Genomic DNA, 22099 nt, shown 5'->3' with positions numbered 1-22099 from the left:
GTGAGCTCCTATAAAATCAAAAACAAGTTGCAGACTTCCAGCATACCATGGCATAGAGTAATTCTTACTCTAAAACAGGAGAACATGGGCATAGCAAATTATCAACGACACAAAAGGAGAGCCCAGTCCTGCAGCTCCATGTCCAGCATGTGGAGCTTGCGATGTAATCCCGAGAGGCCCCCAGCTCTGCCAGCAGCAGCACAGACAGCTTCTCACTTAAGCTCAGGCTGTGCCACTCCACATCTTAGCAGATGTCCCATAGCCTGGCAGCTCCAGAGTCCTAGAGTTTCTATTGCACCTGACACTTCCCCATCACAGGGTGGTGCAGTGACTTCCCAGGGCTTCTTTGCAGGGTGCCTGTGCCACCCACTATCTGACCTCAGTTGCTCTCCCTGACTCCCTCAGTCTTGTGTCTTTGTCTTCAAAGCTATGAGCATTTGAACAACACTTATGACACAACCAAAATCTATTACTGACTTATGATGTACCCAACGTCCTTGGACCACAATTGTAAAAGCTTCTTTGTGTTTGGGGAGCAGCCTTCCTAGGCAACTGACTGGAAGAGCCAGGAACCCCTTTAGTTTAAGCTGTTTTCCGTTAAATCAATTTGGAACCTCACAGGGTGGAATCTCCACCAAGGATAGAGTTTTGCCATCAGGATACCTCTCCCATTGCGGTACCAGAGTTTTCTCCATAACGGTGCTGGTTTCTTTATTAGTCACAGTTGCTTCTTTGCACAATTTGAATAAGATCCTGTCATGAAATCTCCTCTTCCAAACTAATCAGCCCATCGATTTCAAACTAAACCCATCCAAGTTCTCAGGACACAGGGAGAATGCATGGGTTTTCCTGGCTAAAATGTCACACAATGCCTGTCTTCCAGTCCCTGATAGAGTCCTTGTTATCTTCAGAAACCTCATGAGTGTCAAAAATTAAATAACAGAAACTTCTAGTTTAAAGAAACAATTTTTAAAAGCCATAGTACTATCACCAAATCAAGACAATAGGGAAATGTCATATGCATTAGAACAAAGGGTAGATTTTACTCATACCTGCATATCTACCTGTGCATTACCTCAGAAATAATGCACTTCCTATCAGTGAAGACACTCATTAATCTGCCAGAGATGCTGCCAGAGGCATTTACCCACTTAAAGAAAGCTAGAGTAGACTGGACAGCACCTTCCAACATCACCATCTCTGCTTCTGGGAAGACATATTCCAGTAAAAGAATGCCACCATTAGATCACGCCTCTAATCCAACAGTGCTCAAGTTGATGGCTTTAGTGGCTCTGCATCTTGGAAGACTCATCTGTGGTAGATACTGAGAATTAATTAATGGGTTTCTTTGAGCCCTGACTATTGGAGATGGACGCCTGCCTTAGGAAGCATCCTTTGAGGCTAACAGAAGATGAAAGCATTCTCTGCATCCTCCCATATATGTAAATCGGCCCAACCCGACATCTAAAGTTAGCAAGCACCAAGGAAGCTGTGCTCCTGCATCTGAGCTCTTTAAAGAGCTGACAGAGTGCTGCAGTTGAGCACCCCAAGGGAAATGTGTTACCTAAGTTTTCCTTTAATGCTCGCCGACATTTCTAATTGACTGACGTGTCGGGTGGCAAGGGGGAGCAACCTAAATTAATAGAGAGCTTCCGTCTCTATATCATTTTTCTCCAGTAACGGCTAATCTAATTCTTAAAGTTCTTCCTTTGTCTATCTCTTAGGTCCTAAAAATAGTACCATGAAGTGAAAGAAGCTAGAAAACTGTTTAAAGTGCACATGAAAAATTATCTATTTAACATGATCCCATGTTGGCAACAAGAACGAGATGATGAGTCAGATCTGAGGTACCAGAGGGGACTCGTGCCTGGTGACCATGCAGCTTGTGCCTGTTCAGCACACAGCGGGCTCAGAGTGCTAGGCCCAGGGCCCCTTTCCCCCAAAGAGAGAAAGTACTACCACCATGTAAACTGCTAGAAGCTCGTCCCTCATATTTCTCCTAACAGGGAGCATTGCTGTTGTTATTCTTCTGTAACACATGGAAGGAAGAGGGGAGGGAGGGAAAGGGAGAGAAAGGAAGGAAAAAAAAAAAAGGAAAGGAAGTTGATTTTCTCCAGATAGTCTTACAGGTCAGGAGAGAAGAAAGGGAGGAGGGGAGGGAGGCAGGCAGGCAGGCAGGCAGGCACTACAAATGCCAGGAAAAGCTCCTAGTACCTTCTTTCAATGCTAGCCTCTCACAAACTAAGGAACAAGATTAAACTTATGCCAGAGAGGCGACAAGTCATTCATCACCACTCATTTATTCCAGGCCTTTCTGTGGCAGATGATGCTCTCGTAACAGATTCTTGTCCATTATGAGCGAATCTCCATCTACATGAACAAGCGAACAGTGAAGACACGAAGGTAAGCATGGGAGAGAGAGGCAAAACTTTTCAAGCTGTCACACGCGTGGTGGAAAGGGACATTTGCTGTAAGACTTCTCCCTGAGAACCTCAGCCCCTCCCAATCTGCGTCTGTTTTCTGGGAGGTCATGTGAAACAAAGATATCACCAAAGACAGACAGGTACCACCCCGATGCTCTCTTTGACTGCTGACCTACTTGATTTTCATTGTAGAGAAGCCCTGCTTCGCCCCACTTTGCCCGGCTTTACCCAGCTTCGCCCCACTTCGCCCCACTTCACTCCGCCCAGTCTCCTGCAAACTGGCTGTCACTCTTCATTCCACTGGAAGCCTCTCTGGCCAATCAATCATGACCTCATTGTCGTCACATTCAATGGACACTTTTCTGTCCCCATCCTACCCAACAGCGCTGCAGGATTTGACATGGTTGACCACTCTTTTGCTCTTCAAAGTTTTTCCTCCATCCGTTTCTATGACAACGCCTCCTGGTTTCCTTGCTCCCTGGGCATTGCTTTCCAGTCTATCTGTTGTAGCTCCCCCACCTCCGCCGCCGCCACCACCACCATGCACCTTACAAATTCCTCATCACTAGGAATCCATCCTGATGTCTATATTTTCCCCTTATTCATTCCTCTTAATGTCTTACCTACTTTCTCCGTTTTGCATTGACTTTCATCTGGGGAAATTCAAACCCAACCAAGAACACTGTCCTGACCTCAGAGACCTTACCACAGCCAGAGAGACCTACGGGGGCAGCCAGTCTCCTCGCACTCAAAATATCCAAAGCCAACTTCGGAAAAATTCCCTTTTCTCCGTCTCTGGCCTCATTTTGTTTTTCCTGATGTTTTTTCTTCCACGTGGTCCGTGGAAGAAGCAAGAGACCTGCAAATCACACCTGATTCCTGATTGTCCTGTACTCTCAGAATCCAAATTCTAACTACTTCCATAAGAGCCCTCTAGGCCAGCAGTCCTCAACCTGTGGGTCCTGACTCTTTCCCAGTCGCCTACTAAGACCTTCTGTATATAGGATATTTACATTATGATTCCTAACAGTAGCAAAGTTATAATTATGAAGTAACAACAAAAACATTTGTTTGTTTGTTTGTTTGTTTGTTTTGGTTGGGGCTCAGCACAACATACAGACATTAGGAAGGCTGAGAACACTGCCCTGAACTGTATTTAGGGGGTACAGCATCAGAAAGGCTAAGATTCTGATTCACTTCCTTGTTCCCTGTGCCTACTGTGAATACCTCCACCATTTTTAAAAATCTGAACTACACCAACACCCTCTCACCTACCTCCCCACCGCTGGGACACTCAAGCCCCTTTCCAAACCATTTGCCAACAACACTGCTGAGCATGCAAATCACTGCCTTGTGTTGGTAGAGACTGTGTCGGATGGCTCCCCCTCACATCTGTGGTCTCTTTCTCACCACTGCCCCTTCCCCCCTCTCCCCATCTGCCTCCTCTGTTGGAACCATCCATCCCACCTCCCTACCTCCATTCATTAACGAAAGCTGGTCACCTGTCTGATTCCCACTTAGCTGCGGCCTTGCTTTAATGCTTATGTTTAATAGACCTCCAAGGCAGCACTCACTTGTGTCTACCTATCACTGTTCTAAGAGCTCTGTAAATAGTAACTCATTGGTTGGCATAATAACCTACCAGGTAGGTATTATTTCCTTTATTTTGTAGATTAAAAAAAAAAAAAAAAAAAAAAAAGAACCAGCAAAAAGTCACATGACTTGTCCCAAGCTGCAGAGAGTGAGTGGATTGGGACTTAGGGAAAGTGGTCCACTTTATCACTAGGAATTTGGGTGTTCTCAGCTACCCAGTGCACACTTCTAGCCCAACACTGGACTCTTGGATTTTCTTACTCTCCCTCTCCATCTTCCCCATGAGACACTCAGCTTCTTGAAGACAGAAAATATGTTTTATGTCTAAATCTTACTCCGGTCACAGCTCCTGAGGAAAGGGACATTAAAGAAGGAATTAATGAGGTAACAAAAAAAGGGTCACGAGGAGTAAGAGCTCTAAAATTATGCTATTGGAAGAAATAAACAAGCATTCATTTCCTGAGGTCCTCTATAATTATTTACAAACAACTTTATATTAATGCTGAGTACTTTAAAAAGAATGGGTTTTTAGAACCATAATGCCCAATCAGACACCAAAAGTAACCTATGTGCACTTAAATCAAGAAACTTCATGAAAATGACACAGTAAAATTCAAACTCATTAACACAATTAGGAATTCTACTTTATCCATGAGAATAGCTGTAACATTAGAACAAAATGAAGAAGGGTTTGACGGCTGGGTATTTCATCACAGACACTGGTAAGTCACAGGGACGAGCTGCCATTCTCAAGCTCATTTCTAACTGTAAAATGGGCATCATGTCTCCTTCTGAACAAAAGGATGTTACAGCTTTTCAATGGGAGAATCCATATACCATAGAGGTTAATAGTCAATTTGTCTTTTCTTAGCTATATTTATGTGCAGTGTGGCAGTCTGAATGAGAGCCCCCTAGGCTCATGTATTGGAAAGTTCGATTCACAATTGATGGAACTGTTTGGGAAGGATTAGGAGGCATGTCACTGGGGGCAGACTTCGAGGTTTTGAAAGCCCATATCACTCCCTGTTAGCGCTCGCTTTCCCCTCCCCCCGCCCCCCCCCCCCCCGTCTGCTTCCTCCATGATGACAATGGACTCTCCCTTTGAAACTGTAAGGCAGCCTCCCATTAAATGCTTAACTTTATAAGCGTTACAATGGTCATGGTGTCTTCACAGCAACAGAAATGTAACTAAGACAGGATGCTACCCCCAAAACCACAGCATATGAAATGATAATTCATGCACTCTCTATACATATGGCCCTCAGGATAGATGGTCAACAGACTGCCTGTACTATAGTATAGTACTGATCAATGACAGGTACATCAGTAGTGTGTGCTACTTGCTAAAGACATCACAGATTTGTCAACAAATGACTTCGATGTGTCGTGAAACATGACATCACAGCATACATCTAGTATTGGATGCCTGGGACAACAGGACATTTTGACTTTGAACTCTCTGGCAAAGCATCATGTTCCTTTGTACGCACTTCAAGGTAAATAAAATTTAACATGAATGCACTGGCTAACGAATGTGGGTCAAAAAGACTCACTGAATTTTAGTGAATCTTAGCTAAATGTCTAGAAATTTCTATCAACTAAAGTAAGAATTAAAAACCTACTTTTAAAAGTCCAGGGCCAACTGTGCTGGGAGAGTCCTGGTTTAAGCTGCTGTGCTAGCACAGTTATTAGCAGGTCGCTCTTATTTTCTTTGCAATTCTCCTATTCATCTCCTCTAAAACATCTGCAATTTTACCCTAAAATCTTTGCTAATTCATCTGATGACTGTCAGGGGAAAAATAATAAAAGGCAAATCCTCAGATGGTAAGAGGTCTGCATTGTATTCACAGTGAGCATTTTCATATATCAGCTCTAATGTCATCTACTTAGCAAATTAAGACGAATTACTTTAACATTCTGTGCCTCAGTTTCCTCCTCTTGTAAAACCTGAATAATGCTAATGGGAGTAGTTGTAAAAAAATTTAAATGTGGTGGTGTAGTATATAAATTACTTGGCATGAATCTTTGAACATGAATGGGTGTGAAGAAATAGAAAAACAGAACATGAGCAGCTGTCTCAGCCACCAGACCCTGCACACTGCTAGAGCACACTCAGCTCTCCACTCTCGTGGGTTCTACACGTGTGGATCCAACTAACCAAACCAGGAAACACTCACACCTGTGCTTAGCACAGGCAAATGTTCCCTGTCGTCGTTCTCTCAACAATACGGGCAATGCACACAGCACTTACTCACACTGTGTCAGGTGCTGTGAGGAACAGATTAGTATCCAGGAAGAGCCGGGAGTGGTGGTACACACCTAAGTTTTCAGAGGCAGGAGGCTCAAGACCATCCCTGAAGGGCTGGGGATGTTGCTCAGTTGACAGGGTGCTCTCCTAGCATGCACAAGGCCCTGGGTTCAATCCTCAGCAGAGAATAAAGACAAGAGTGAGGGTACACACCTGCCATCTCAGAATGTGGTAAATATGGGCAGGGAGAGCCAAAGTTCATGATCATTCGGGGCTACACAGTAAGTTGGATGCCAGTGTGGGTTATGTGAGTGCTGGTCTCAAAGAAACAACAATAAAAAGTATACACAAAGATGTGCATAAGTTATAAACACATATGGTGCCATTTTGAATAAGAGACTGGAACACATGTAGATTCTGAGTTAGATAGATAGATAGATAGATAGATAGATAGATAGATAGATGATATAGATATAGATATAGATATAGATATAGATATAGATATCCCAGAACCAACTTCCCACAGTCACCAAGACAAATTCTGTTTTGTATGAAAAGAAAAACTCTTAAATTCTTGGAGTTGTTGTGTGCTGTAATATAAAGGCTAACTCGTGAAAGTCTCCATTTATAGAGGGAAAAACAAACAAACAAAAACAAACACACAAACAGCCCAAACCCTAAATAGGAAAGTGACTTGGCTCAGCTTGCATGGCTTATTTACAAAGCAGTCAAAGTAATGGGGGCTTAATTTGTTCTTTTCTTCTGAATTTCATTGACAAGACTCAGAGCAGCAATGATGCTAAACAAAACGCCATCGCTCACCACTATGAATGTATTTCCGAACGCTGTGTTGGGAACCCACAATTACCCTTTGCCCCGAGGAGCTAAGCTGGTTCTTAACACTAGGGAAAGCTCTTCCTGGCTACATTGTACAGAGGTAGGTAGGTCATCTTAGGCCTCAATTTTCTCTGGTGTAAAATGGAAATAATATGTGGTTCCCAGGGCTGGTGCGAAGACTCAATGAAGGAACTCGCACAAAAACCGCTCAGCACAAAGCCGCACTGTAATGTCCCAAAGTTTACTCAGCTGAGAATGATCTTCATTCTTCCATGTAAATTCATGTATAGTGACATGCATTTTCCCCTAATCTTTCCATCACTCTCCTTTAAAAAGCATTCTTTGGTTGAGAGCCCAGCCAGGACATTCGGAAGAAAGCATGGGCTGGATGCTAATGGACTGGCCGGCTTCCAGAAACTTTTTGTTGGAAACTCTCTCTTAATGCTAAATACAGATCTCAGGTGACCCTGATAAAACGACTCAAGAAGGCAAATCTGACATCTGTCTTTCTCACGCATACAACTCCAGGGAGCTTCAAGGCCCGCTGGTAATGCCCAATAGGACACAAAGGGCAACGCACACAATTCCCCTCGGGTCTTCCAACCTCCCGATGCTACCCATAGGCCATCTGCTTAGAGTCACCTGGACAATGAGATCTGAAGTTCTTCAGTCTCAGGTCTCGGGAGTAAATTTGTGGATTCCATGAATGTGATCTGTAAGGCATGCCCACCGTGGCGTGGAATCCTGCTAAGCCCTGCATCTAGTGAGAGAGAGTAAAGCGCTTACAAGTGTGGGTTTCTGCCACCATTAAATAAAACCACACAATCTTGTGGTTCAATTATTGCCAGAGACTTTATATCCTTAGCCATGGAGAACCACCTGGAATTGTGTAAATAAATAGAATGACTGTGAAATTTTTAAAATTAGATTATAAAAAATGTTTCATAACCTATTGGCTTTCCAGTCTTAGAAGCTGCAATATATTGTATGGGAATCTAGCTAGACAGACATTTGTGGACGGATAGTCCAAAACTTAGCCTCAAGTCACAGCCCTGGCTGCCCATTAGTATACAGAGAGGATATACAAAACACTTTTATTTCCTTTAATAGCTTGTGACAGCTCTCGCTGTAATCAGGGACTGAGTATCCCTTAACCAATGTAGGATGCAAAGCGTCATGAGATTAATCCTAAATTACGTAACTACTGGAAGAGAGGGAACAATCTAATCTGATTCACCCAGATGACTACACGGCTTCAAGAATACCTCCGGTTCAAAGGCCATTAGTTGGATTCTCAGCAGACATTTGGTAACCGCTTTTGCTTACGTGTAACAGAAAAAATAAGTAAGTTCTACACATTCTCATGGCTGGTGTCTCCCCGAGACCTTAGTATTAACTTTATGGGCGGCCTTCCATAGTTGGCTCCTCATCACCTGGTACCACATGGGCACTCTCCATGTAAACTTTCCATGTGGCTTTACCTAGCCGATGTTCTTACTCTGTTGCTGGCCCTTCAGTCAGGTGTTTCTGTGACGATAGGCCGGCCCCTTCCAACCACACCCACACTGCTTTCCTGCACAGCTGGCTCCTCTCTCCTGCCCACTATTGAGAGTTACTCCTAACTCAGATCACAACGAATCACTTGTATTTTATTTTTTTTTTATTTTTTTTTCCATTTTTTATTAGGTATTTAGCTCATTTACATTTCCAATGCTATACCAAAAGTCCCCCTTACCCACCCACCCCCACTCCCCTACCCACCCACTCCCCCCCTTTGGCCCTGGCGTTCCCCTGTACCGGGGCACACAAAGTCTGCGTGTCCAATGGGCCTCTCTTTCCAGTGATGGCCGACTAGGCCATCTTTTGATACATATGCAGCTAGAGTCAAGAGCTCAGGGGTACTGGTTAGTTCATAATGTTGTTCCACCTATAGGGTTGAAGATCCCTTTAGCTCCTTGGGTACTTTCTCTAGCTCCTCCATTGGGAGCCCTGTGATCCATCCATTAGCTGACTGTGAGCATCCACTTCTGTGTTTGCTAGGCCCCGGCATAGTCTCACAAGAGACAGCTACATCTGGGTCCTTTCAGTAAAATCTTGCTAGTGTATGCAATGGTGTCAGCATTTGGAAGCTGATTATGGGGTGGATCCCTGGATATGGCAGTCTCTACATGGTCCATCCTTTCATCTCAGCTCCATACTTTGTTTCTGTAACTCCTTCCATGGGTGTTTTGTTCCCACTTCTAAGGAGGGGCATAGTGTCCACACTTCAGTCTTCATTTTTCTTGAGTTTCATGTGTTTAGGAAATTGTATCTTATATCGTGGGCATCCTAGGTTTTGGGCTAGTATCCACTTATCAGTGAGTACATATTGTGTGAGTTCCTTTGTGATTGTGTTACCTCACTCAGGATGATGCTCTCCAGGTCCATCCATTTGGCTAGGAATTTCATAAATTCATTCTTTTTAATAGCTGAGTAGTACTCCATTGTGTAGATGTACCACATTTTCTGTATCCATTCCTCTGTTGAGGGGCATCTGGGTTCTTTCCAGTTTCTGGCTATTATAAATAAGGCTGCTATGAACATAGTGGAGCATGTGTCCTTCTTACCAGTTGGGGCTTCTTCTGGATATATGCCCAGGAGAGGTATTGCTGGATCCTCCGGTAGTACTATGTCCAATTTTCTGAGGAACCGCCAGACTGATTTCCAGAGTGGTTGTACAAGCCTGCAATCCCACCAACAATGGAGGAGTGTTCCTCTTTCTCCACATCCTCGCCAGCATCTGCTGTCACCTGAATTTTTGATCTTAGCCATTCTCACTGGTGTGAGGTGGAATCTCAGGGTTGTTTTGATTTGCATTTCCCTGATGATTAAGGATGTTGAACATTTTTTCAGGTGCTTCTCTGCCATTCGGTATTCCTCAGGTGAGAATTCTTTGTTCAGTTCTGAGCCCCATTTTTTAAGGGGGTTATTTGATTTTCTGAGGTCCACCTTCTTGAGTTCTTTATATATGTTGGATATTAGTCCCCTATCTGATTTAGGATAGGTAAAGATCCTTTCCCAGTCTGTTGGTGGTCTTTTTGTCTTATAGACAGTGTCTTTTGCCTTGCAGAAACTTTGGAGTTTCATTAGGTCCCATTTGTCAATTCTCGATCTTACAGTACAAGCCATTGCTGTTCTGTTCAGGAATTTTTCCCCTGTGCCCATATCTTCAAGGCTTTTCCCCACTTTCTCTTCTATAAGTTTCAGTGTCTCTGGTTTTATGTGAAGTTCCTTGATCCACTTAGATTTGACCTTAGTACAAGGAGATAAGTATGGATCGATTCGCATTCTTCTACATGACAACATCACTTGTATTTTAAACGTTCTAGATTCTGAGATAACGAGAGCCGTATGCTAAGTGACAGGATATAATACAATTGCTTTACGTAACATCATGACTTTTCACACCTAGAGCAGGCCTGAGATGAAAATACCAGGCAGAATTCAAGAAGATACTTCAAGAAGATTTTCCGCTTCCTGAACCTGGAGAGATGCTAGACAAAAGGTGTGGTGGCACATGTCTGTAATCCCAGCACTCAGATGCAGAGGCAGATAAATCCCTGAGTTCGAGGCCAGCCTGGTTACAGGGCAAGCTCCAGCACAGCCAGAGCTACACAGGGAAACCCTGTCCCCAAACCCCACCCCCATCCCCACCCCCAATGAAAAATTCTTTTAAACTCAGCGTTCATGAACTTGTGAAGCTCATTTCCCCTAGTCACTGGCAGAAGGGAAAAATGGCTCCTTGTGGAGCCAATTAGCATGCCAAAGGTCTGCTATCTCCAGGCTCCTGCAGTCTCCCCAGTATCCATTATACATTGTAGAGTCCACCACTAGCATCCTTCCCCAGTTCATGGGCGTCCCACTTCACAGCTACTCATTTTCCTTCTAACCCTGCTAGTTCCACTATGCTTTCTCAAGTGTTTGCACTCTCTCTGTCTCTCCTCGCTCTGTGTGTGTGTGTGTGTGTGTGTGTGTGTGTCTGTCTGTCTGTCTGTCTGTCTGTCCCACTCTGCTCCTGCTTCTCTCCTGTCTAGGTCCAGTCTGCCGGCCATGCTCACTTTCCCACTTTTTCTCTCTGCTCTGGACTCTTCCAGGTGACTCTGGCTGTTTTCCCTCTCTCTATCATCAAAACCTTCCCCTTAACCATACCATGGAGAGATCGTGTTACTAATCCATAAAGCATAAAGATAGCAGTTTAAAGATCAGCTTAAAATAATGTCCATTTAGCAGAATAACGGTATTGTGTTCACCCCGGCGGGTCATACCTGGGATGTAGCCAGTCCCAGGTTTTTGGTTCAGTTAACTGCATCAGGCGTGAGTTCTGTCTTATAGAGTAGTTTAAATCCATGGAAAGAACTAGTTACTCCCTCAACATCTGTACCACTGGTATAGAGGTATTGATTCTATCTTGCCAGAGCAGTGTGTGTTGTAGTTTGCAGGGCTCACAGCTAGATAAGATTACTGAATACTTTTCTACCCCGTTAGCATGTTTAGCACATGCTAGCCCAGTGAAGAAAGCTAGCAGGTAAGGATAAAGCTTCTGAGCCAGTACCTGCTAGGTTGCTCCTTGTCCTGTGATGCAAATATACAGCATCTTCAGTGGCAGGGTCTTGCCATCAGGTTCTGAATCGTAACCCACCATTACTGGCAACAGCCTGTAGTTTATGTGAGGGGCCTATAGAACTTCACTGACTAACACCTCAAAAAAAAAGGTACCCATACTCAGCACTGGGCTTTTTAATTTAATAGCTTGCCCACCCTCCACCCCCACCCCCCATTATAGAGTAACTCCAATTGGAGAGTATATAGAGAATAAGAGACTGTGAAGTACCCAGCACTAAATGGGCTCGTTTTCTCACAACTCCTCTCACCACAGTTCCAGGAGCATCACGGAAAAGGAGGCAGAAAGATGGTAAGAGCCAGAGCTGGTGGATGTCTGCCGTGGAAAGGGTTTGTTGGCCATGACAGGGCTGCTGCTCACAGCAACTCACAGTGGCTGTAAATGAATGCAGATCAAGCCATACACAACCAGCATGGATGGGGGGGGGGGGCGCATGAGTCCCACTCCTGGTTGAGAACTATTGGCAATTGACGGTTCCTGTGGAAGGGAGAGTAGGTTTTCTTCGGGGGTGTAGCCCCTGAAAACAAACACTTTTAAAACTCACTGAGTATAAGAGGGGGAGCGGGAGGGGAAGGGAGAGAGATGTCCTTCAGACGTCAAAATAGGCAGCAGGACAGGAAAAACTCAGCCTTCCTTCCTGTCAAGAGAGAAAGACTCTTCTCTTTCCTTGGGATAAATTTATGCTTACCACTCGATGTACACTATCAGGCTTTTTAGGAGTACAAAACTATAACCATAGGACCCTGACAACGAATTCACCCCAAACTGGGATAGGGATACTTGAGGAGTTTTAGTTACCCAGGAGAAACCAGAGAAGTGAGCAGATCTGCTTAGCTAGAGAAAAAAAAACGTCACTACCATCCCGAGGGAACAATCATGTCTTATGCAAATGAACTGAAAATAATTTCCTATAATAGGAGGGAAATCTTAGAGGAGCCAGAGGGCAAGAGTGAAACAGAAGAGTACGCAGGGCTTTTGTGTTTGTTTCCTTGCTTTCTCTAATAAGGAACAGGCATGACCGAAATCAAATATACAAAATCCAGAAGCATAAACGAAGGCTCGCTTACGAAGGCAGAGATCGGTAGGTTAGAAGTCTGGTTTGGGCTGGCCAGTGCTTCCAATTATGGAATCATGAGGCTGACATGGAGGTGTTTACCAGTTGGAATTTTCCTATGGAGGTCCCAGAGGAAATCCCACTTTCACGATCACTCTTGTTGGCAAAATTCAACTCCTTGCAGCTGTGGGGTAGGCCTAGGCTGCCTTGCTGTCATCAGGGGTTACTCCTCACGCCCAGAGACACCTCCATTCTCTACCAAAAGACTCCCTCCATCTTTAAGACAGCAGGTCCTTCACATGTCTGATATCTTACCAGGTTTAAAGAGTTCACAGCATTAAGCCAGATCCACCCAGGCAATTTCCATCACAAGCCAATTGATGTGAAGCCTTAGCTATGTCTGAAAACTCCTTCTATAGAACACAGCATCTGGCCGAGTACCAGGGAGAAAATATGTGTTCGGAAGGCCTGGGAGTCTGGGTTGCCATCTTGGATTTCTATTTATCATATGGAAAATAATACCCAGGGCTTGTGGTCTTGTGTGCAATGCTGGCTCGTTACCTTAGAAACGCAGGCGCAAAGAGCGAAAGCACTGTGAGAGAGGGTCTTGGGCAAAGGGATAACCCTGAGCTTTAGATTCAAAGGGAAAACAAACAAAATACAAAGAGAAAGGGAAGGAGGAAGGATGGACAGACATATTGTTGTCTCCCACTCTACCCCATCCAAGAATCAAGGGGGTACCTAGAGTTCATTGTCCCCATAATCTATGCCAATACACAAAATGCACTGTGGTAGTTTGAAAGAAATGCCTCTCCTAGTCTCATGAATTCGAATATTTGGTCCCCAGTTCATGGCACTATTTGTGGAGGCTAAAGAGGTCTGGCCTTGTTGGAGGGAGATCACTAGAGGCAGGCTTTGAGAGTTAAAGGCTCACAGTAGTTCAAGTTCCTTCTCTCTGTTCTGTGTGTTTGGTTGCAGAAGTGAGCCCTCCACATGCCGCTCCTGCTATCATCCATGCCTTGGCCTCACCCTCCTGGGCTCTAACAATCTAGAACTCTTAAGTCCAGATAAACTCTGTCTTCCATAAGTTTCTTTGGCCGTGGTGTTTTATCACAGTGATAGAAAAGTGCCTGATACAGATGCTAAGTTGGTAACTATTGAATAAGGGGGTTTAAGCTAAGTGAATATTAGTTAAGTAAAAGAACTAAAGCCATTTCCAGAGAACATTAATAACTATTAGATCCACAAGACTCTAATCAGCATATATTCTTTGTGTTTGTCTTTCATCTACTTTCCTAGACTAACAGAAAAATGCTCTCATCTAAGGTTTTTCCCATCACAATACACAATTCCCATCCGTGTGTCTCAGGGGTCAGTTTGCAGCCTGAAGCAGGGATGGTAACAGGGAAGATTACAAGGCGCGATTGCTGTAATGATCACCTTCTACCTGAGCTTCAGTTCAGAATCACCTTCCTGCTGCATTGTAATCAAGCAGGTCGAAGCCCTTAGAGATAAGAAAAGAAGGACATCGTATCATTTGAGCATCTCCCACATGCCAGAGCTGACATCAAAGCTCTTATTTAATTCCCATAAGAAACCCGGGAAATGAGTATGATGTCAAAGGAGGACACTTCAGTATGAGCATGGACTGCGCCCCGGATAGTCCTGATTGCAAGCCCTGGGCTCTAAATGAGTCTTATTCCATCTACTGCTAATTGTGAACCTGTAATGACTTCCCTCACTGCCTTTAAGGCTTTAGGCTAGTCTTTCATGTTGTCTTTCTTTTTTCTTTTTAAGAATTATTTATGTTATGAGAATGGGTGTTTTGTCCATTTATATTGATGCCCTCTGAATTCCAAGATATTCTCATTGTCTTTGAGACGACCTTGGCTTGGCCCTCTCCTGCCCAGTCAGACCCCTCTCTTCCCCTAGAAACATTTACAGAGCCAGGCACGCCAACCCCATGGGCTTATCTTCATTTATCCTTAGGTATTTACAGCCTATATCCTAAAGGGATAAGTACACAGACACACACAGACACAGAGACACACACCCACACAAACAGAGACACACACACACATAGACACAGACACACACACAGACACACACACAGAGACACACACACAGAGACACACGGACACAGAGACACATACAGAGACACACACAGAGATACACAGAGACATACACACACAGAGAAACACACACAAACATATAGACAGACACACACAATGTTTGCCAATGGAGAAATAACACCAACACAGGTTAGATGTTGCTTTGTTGGAGGATCTGTCTTCAGTATGCACTACATTGTACAGGGATTAGGGAAAATTAAGTGGGAAAAGCCTTACAACAGCCCAGGGACACTTCTACCTAAATTTTGTGATTACATTTTAAGTGCTCTCTGTCACAGATATCATAAACTGATTAAATCATTTCATGCCTGACCCCTACTGACTATGCTAAGTGAGGAGAGAGGGCTATTAATAACTCCCCATTTCTGACAGCTGCCCGGGGGCAACGCAGCCTTTTGCAGCAGTGAAATGACTCCCGGCTCACTTACTGAATGCTGAATATTGATTCATATTATGAGTGTTGTCAAACACAGAGTGCAGGGCTGCAGATCCGTAGTGGCAGGTCATCAGGCGTAGCATTAGCAAATGTCAGGTCAGGAATCAAAGGCCTGCTGGACTCTTTAGGGATGAGATTTATCGATTCTATAAAATGTGAAAGAGATCAAGTGCGAGTGGTGATGGAAATGGCCGTGGCAGAATGAGGCTGAGCCTGCTCTGATGCGGCCCTCCGCAGAGATTCGTCACCCAGGTGACCAACTGGGCTGCACAGGACAGGGGCGACAGCAGCCTGGGGCTAGGATAGAGAGTTTAGGGCTAGACATCAGCTCTCAGGTGTGGAGGTGGTCAAAGGCGGCCAAAGGTAAGTGTGCCTGTGTTCATAGTGTACAGTACTCACAAACCCACATGCAAAGGGTATGGCCGGATATCGGCAAATGTTACAGCCACAGAGAAAGCTAGGAAAGGCACAGCTGGACATCTTTCTGACTCCTTCCTTGGAAGGCCATTGGAATACATCTCGTTTCTAGATTTTCACTATTTGAATTAATTTTTGAATCAAATACTATCACCCCAATCTTATTAATCTGTAAGCTGTCCATTAAAACTGGCCGCTCATAATCCCCTCCCTGCCACCTTCATCTTCACACAGTTAATTACAGAGAGGGCTGTAGAGCAGATATGAGAGCTCTAGGTTTCCTCCCACCCTTGTTCTGTCACTTACTCTGTGACCGAAGACAAGCTACCACTCCCCTAGACACTGGATGTACACTAGCTCTACAAACAGATTTTATGACACATTTTGATGTTTTTAATATCTTATAAAAGGACAAGCTCAGTATAGTCACTGGCTTTTGAATTTAACTGAATAAGAGAGGAAATACAAAAATAGCCTTTTTTGAGGCTGTAAAAAGATTATAAGTGGAATGCTTTTAGTCATAGAGAGTATTTTCTAAGTTACCCAGCACTTAGTTCAGCACCTCCCAGCACTTGGTTCAGCACCTCCTAGCACTTAGCTCTGCACCTCCTAGTACTTGGTTCAGTATCTCCAGCACTTGGTTCAGTATCTCCCAGCACCTCTGGGAATGTTTTGGAACACCTTGCTAAAGGAAGTTTGCAACAGCAATTTCTTTCCTCTCCCTCCCTTCTGTAAGGCACAGAGCCTTCTTTAATTAAATTCATACTATCCCAGAGTCTTGCATATTTCACAAGGGAAAGCCAGTAGCCACCACATCCTAATTCTATTTATTATGTGTGGATAGGTAAACGCAAACTGGTTGTTACTGAACACTTGAGTTTTTACTTTCTTTAGAGAACATGCTTTTTGCCCACTGTAGCATGTCCTCACTGATTGTCGTTGAGCCACAAAATGAATTGCAGAAAATTAAACAAAACTATCCTTTAAAACAAAAACAAAACATGGGGTCTCATTACATAGTCCTGACAGGCTTAGAACTTCCTATGTAGACCAGGCCAGCCTTAAACTCATAGAGACCCTACTGCCTCTGCTTCCCAAGGCTCCCATATCCAGTACACAACTTTTCTTCTAAAAACCACGTGTGCCCTAGTCAATCCCAGATTAGTTCTGATCCTCCTGCCCTTTAAATAAAAATGCTAAAGAAAACATGCTTTTTTTTCCCTCTTCCCTTCAGTCTCCCTTGCATTTCCTCTTGTGGCCTGGGGAAGCGGCACCGGTAGCGGTATCGGTAGCGGTATCGATACCGGTACCGGGCCTTACCGCATGCCCATCAAAGCATCTCGGAAGCCTTGCTCTGAATAAACAGGTGCTAAGGTTACTCAGCTGTTCTAAAACTAAAGATTGATATTTTCCTCTGCTTCTATTAGCAGACCTTTAGGGACGCGTTAGCACTGGATAATGGTTGCAGCAGCTTAAGCCTCATGCTGTGATTTTTAACAGCAAGCCGGTCTTTGACCGGCAAACAATGGCGGCTCCCCCGCAGCCCTAACCTAATAAGGACTTAGTCGCAGCCTTAGGCAGTTTGACCAAACCTGAAGAGAAATCTGACTTCCAATGTACTGACTCCACTTTAAAGACAATGGCCTAGCTTAATTAACACTGTATTCCTTTGTCACTCAATCAATTTAGAATCTTGTCCTTTAAGCATCAACTCTACCAGCTTACAAAGAAAAAGAAAACGGAGGCTCGAGCAGCTGGAAACCCCCTTTGGCTTGTAGACACAGGCATCTGGGAGCCAGCAGCAGAACAAATAACCCTTGCATGAACTGCTGAGTCGCCCAAACATTCAGGTAACCGTTAGCACCAGCCTATGAGATCATTTCTTCCACCATTTTTAGAAATAAGCATGGGATGTATTTAATGTAGTACCAAAATTATTTTCTTTCCAGCTCCCTCTTTTTCTGGAGCTGGGCATTAAACTGAAAACATTAGGTCTGTTGTTACAACCATGTCTGGGCCATCACAGCCTGGCAGACTTGTCCCAGGAGCCCGTGGGGTGCCATGAGCTCATTTGACTTTCTTGCCACCCCTCCATCATTGCTTTTACCCAATATACATCATCTTCTGAACCGAAATGAAAATACCGTGGATTCTAACTCAGCCCCACGTGGATTTCCACTTTTAAATACCAGCCGACAACTAAGGGAAGTTAATGTGGTGGACCATACACTAAAGCAGTGTTCTGGACTCCCACTAAGGAGGCTGTCACCCCATGAGAAATGCACAATTCCGCACTTAACCTTCTACATTATAAAAATTGTTTAATTATTTGAAATACTTAACCCTGCAACCTGATGTGTTTATAAAAAGATAAAAGAGATATATGTTCTATGGTATGGGGATGGCTCAGCGGGCCCATGCCGAGGCATCCCTTCCCTCCTGAGGGGCCAGCCACACAAAGGTATAGTATAGAATAGATTTATTCAGGGCATGGAGAGGGGAGTTAAGAGGGTAGTAGAGGCAGAGAAAGGCAGAGAGAGAGAGAGAGAGAGAGAGAGAGAGAGAGAGAGTAGAGAAGTAGAAGACAGCCATGGCCATGAGCATGTGGAGAGAGGGGGAAGGGAAAGGAATGGGGAGAGATGGGGAACAAGAGCAAGAGAGAAGCAAGAGATCAAGAGGGCAAGAGAAAGACAGGAGGGGGGCAAGCAGCCCCTTTTAGAGTGGGCCAGACCTATCTAGCTATTGCCAGGTAACTGTGGGGTAGAGTTTAGACAGAATGTTAACACAGTCAGTCCTGAAATTTTTCTGTATTCTGAAAATTTTAGCACCAGAAGTAACAGAAAAATCAGATTGGGTCAGACCACTTAACATTTCTCACCACAGAGAATGGAAAGATGGCTTAGCAGCTGAGAGTGCTGGGGGTGGGGGGGTCTGACCAGCCCGTGGATGCTGGTGCCCACACACCGGATGTGTTGGATCTTCCGGAACCTGTGGTTACAGGCTAGCCTGATCTGAGTTATAACGTGGTACCCAAATTAACCACGCCTCACTCTTTCCTTGTCACAAATATTCTTATTTCAGATTTTCTAGTTGGTTTTGAGAGGACTTTTCTAGTTGGTTTTAAGAGGACTTATGTGAAAAATGAATGTTCATAGGGGCCACACTGTACTTAATGAATAATTCCCAACAGTTGGAAAGGAACCTTAAATGCAGAAGAGTACATACAAGTGAACTCTGCACTCAGAAGAGGTTTGAGTGGTTGTATTTATATGTACTGTTTGGTTGGTTGGTTGGTTGGTTGGTTGGTTGGTTTTGGTTTGTCGAGACAGGGTTTCTCTGTGTAGCCCTGGCTGTCCTGGAACTCACTTTGTAGACCAGGCTGGCCTCAAACTCAGAAATCCACCTGCCTCTGCCTCCCAAGTGCTGGGATTAAAGGCGTGCGCGACCACTGCCCAGCTTAGATGTACTTTTTTGAAGCAGTAGTCTTAATTTAAAAATATAGATTTTAAATCTACAGTACATTATCATTATAGTACATTATGGTTAAACAGTATGTATCTTGTTGGGTAGCAAGATATTAAATTACATATAGAGGCTGGGAGCATCAAATGGCCAGGCCATGAATATAATGATATAGAAAACACTTTTGATAGGAACAAAGGAAAAAGGAGAGAGATAAACTTTATGAGGAATGTGCAATCCCTGTATGAAGACTGTGTCTGCTTTTCCAGTGTCCCTAGCAACCTCCAGTGTGAGCAGGACAAATGGAAAGACCTTCCTATCTACTGCAAGATGGTTTCATATCATTGCCATGCCTGTTCTCCCTAATTAATTTACAGATTCAGATCTGTCATAACCAGGGACACAGGTGAGACCCCACCCACAAATAATCACCCCAGCGGGAACAGTACAATCTCAATGAGCACACTAACAGCTTTTTAAAAACATGAACTTTTTATTTTTTTGAGGTTATAATTCCATCGTTTACTCCTTCCCCTTCCTCTCTCCAAACCCTCCCATGAGCCTCCCTGCCTCGTACGTACTCCCTTTCAGATTCATGGGCCATTATTGTGATTGAGGGTGTCTTAGCTGGGTGCTTGCACAGGGCCTCTGCTACTGTGACAGTTAGCCCTCGGGGCTTTCGGGTCAGATCTAGCTTGGGTCCTCTGGGCCCTGTGTCTTAAGTACCTAGTTGACCATAAGACACCATCACTTCTGCTAAGACCTGTCAACAGGGCATAATTGAATTCAGTCATGGGAAAATAGAAGACAACCCCAGCCTAAAGCCCACTCAAATATAGCAAGGTCAGTGTGACACAGGGCTAGAGAGATGGCTGAGCTGGCAACGTGCTTACTGTGTGAACATGAGGACCTGGGCATGGAGTACCAATACCACAGAGGCAAATGGCTGGGCATAGCAGCGTGCATCTCCAAGCCCAGTGCTGGGGGCGTGGACACAGGACGACCCCAGTCTGGGTTTGCTAGCCAGCCTGTCTGGCCAATCGGTGAGCTTTAGGTTCAGTGAAAGGTCTGGGTCAATAAATAAATAAGGTTGAAGATCAATACAGGAAGAAGCCAATGTCCACTCTTCAGATCTTCATATGTACCCATTTGCACATGCACGTGCGTGCGTGTGTGTGTGTGTGTGTGTGTGTGTGTGTGTGTGCGTGTGCCTGTGTGCGTGCGTGCGTGTGCGTGCGTGCGTGCGTGTGTGTGTGCGTGTGCGTGTGTGTGCGTGTGCCTGTGTGTGAATGGCTGCCCACTACTTCTCCGAAGGAGGTACCACAGGCAATGGGTCTTTTCCAATGAAAAGATTCAGGATGACCTGGCAGATAACTGCGACTCTGCACAAAAGGTCCAATCTAACCCCAGGGAAAGGAAAGCTATCAGAATATACTGAGCATACTGGTCATGTTAGTGCCGAAACAAGAAGCAAAGGAAGAAAGGTGGGGAAAGAGGGATGGAGGGAAGGAGGGGGAGAGGGAAGGAGGAAAGGAGGGAAGGATAGACAGAGGGAGGAAGGGGGAGCAAAATAATGAGGACTCAGGAGACCAAATGACTGGACAGAGAATCAGTTGTCCACTTTGGAGCCTCTTTTTGTAGAACAAAGTAGGTTATCAGTAAGATATTAATCCAGCCCCAGGTACTCTAAGACGGCAATATAATGAGTCACCCCGGGCCCACTTTGCCCAGGAAATGCTGACTTCCATCTGTGATCTCAGCTTCTGAGCAGAGGCATTAGCGTGTGTCCAGCGAGGGGCGATCCTGTGGTCCTCCCGTAGCTGACACAGAGTCCAGTGTGGGGCGACCCTGTGGTCCTCCCGTAGCTGACACAGAGTCCAGAGTGGGGCGATCCTGTGGTCCTCCCGTAGCTGACACAGAGTCCAGTGTGGGGCGATCCTGTGGTCCTCCCGTAGCTGACACAGAGTCCAGAGTGGGGCGATCCTGTGGTCCTCCTGTAGCTGACACACAGGGAGATGCTCTTGTTTTCCGTTTTGTGCTGGTTTTTATGTCTTCATTTTTTTCCTGAAGTTTCCCCGTCTTGTTTTCATTTCCCTCAGCTGAATTATTACAACTTTCCTGATTTTTAATTTTTTAAAAAAAATTAACTGACTTCAGGCAAGAAAGATGGCTTAGTAGTTAAGAGCACTGACTGCTCTTCCAGAGGTCCTGGGTTCAATTCCCAGCAACCACATGGTAGCTCACAACCATCTGTAAAGGGATCTGATGCTCTCTTCTGGCATACAGGTGTATATACACTTATATACATTAATAAATAAATCTCTAAAAAATTTTAACTGACTTCATTTTAAATTATTTATTATTTACTTATCATTTTATTTTATTTTATTTTATTTATTATACTGCCAAGAATGGAGCTCAGAGACTCCCCCAAGGTAGGCAAGCCCTGTGGGTCTGGTATACTTCATAAAATTAGGAGGCTTTGGTGGCTTAGTTACTTAGTTTAGAATTTCACTTGTTTGTTCATTTATATTTTTAAATTAATAACTCAATCTCTCCCCCCCTTCATTTTCATTTTTCTTTAGCTTAGTCAGAAGCTAAATCATCTTTCCAAATTGATTCTGCTGACTCTTAAAAAAATATATTATTCCTCTTTTAAGCAAGCTCTATTTTTTTAAGACCAAGTTTACTCAGAGTTCATGTTGTGGAGGGTCAGAGCACAATTCAATTATTAGAATTTCTAGTTGAAAATAAAATTGAATATGTCTTCTGAGCCTTCCCTTCTCCGAGCCAAGGGAACTTTGCACTGTCGGGCTGCTCTTGACACAGTCTGCCCT

The 22099-nt window shown here is 44.4% G+C and overlaps 1 protein-coding gene across 4 annotated transcripts in view; it reads right to left on the bottom strand.

Moving 5' to 3' along the window:
* The window catches only part of Camkmt (calmodulin-lysine N-methyltransferase), a 368029-nt gene that overhangs the window by 184084 nt on the left and 161846 nt on the right, over nt 1-22099 (bottom strand). Inside the window, exon 4 of one of the 4 annotated variants that reach the window (XM_006524993.4) lies at nt 19192-21262. The exons of the other annotated variants lie outside the window; for them this stretch is intronic. Within the exon in view, the coding sequence (XP_006525056.1) occupies nt 21039-21262 (224 nt within the window). The 3' untranslated portion in view covers nt 19192-21038. Of the gene's footprint in view, nt 1-19191; nt 21263-22099 lie in introns of those variants that run through there. 4 annotated transcript variants of the gene reach the window in all.

Source organism: Mus musculus, chromosome 17, assembly GCF_000001635.26.
Source record: "Mus musculus strain C57BL/6J chromosome 17, GRCm38.p6 C57BL/6J".
Taxonomy (NCBI): Eukaryota; Metazoa; Chordata; class Mammalia; order Rodentia; family Muridae; genus Mus; species Mus musculus.
The sequence above is the reverse complement of the archived record's forward strand: the minus strand, read 5'-3'. Positions and strand labels throughout refer to the sequence as shown.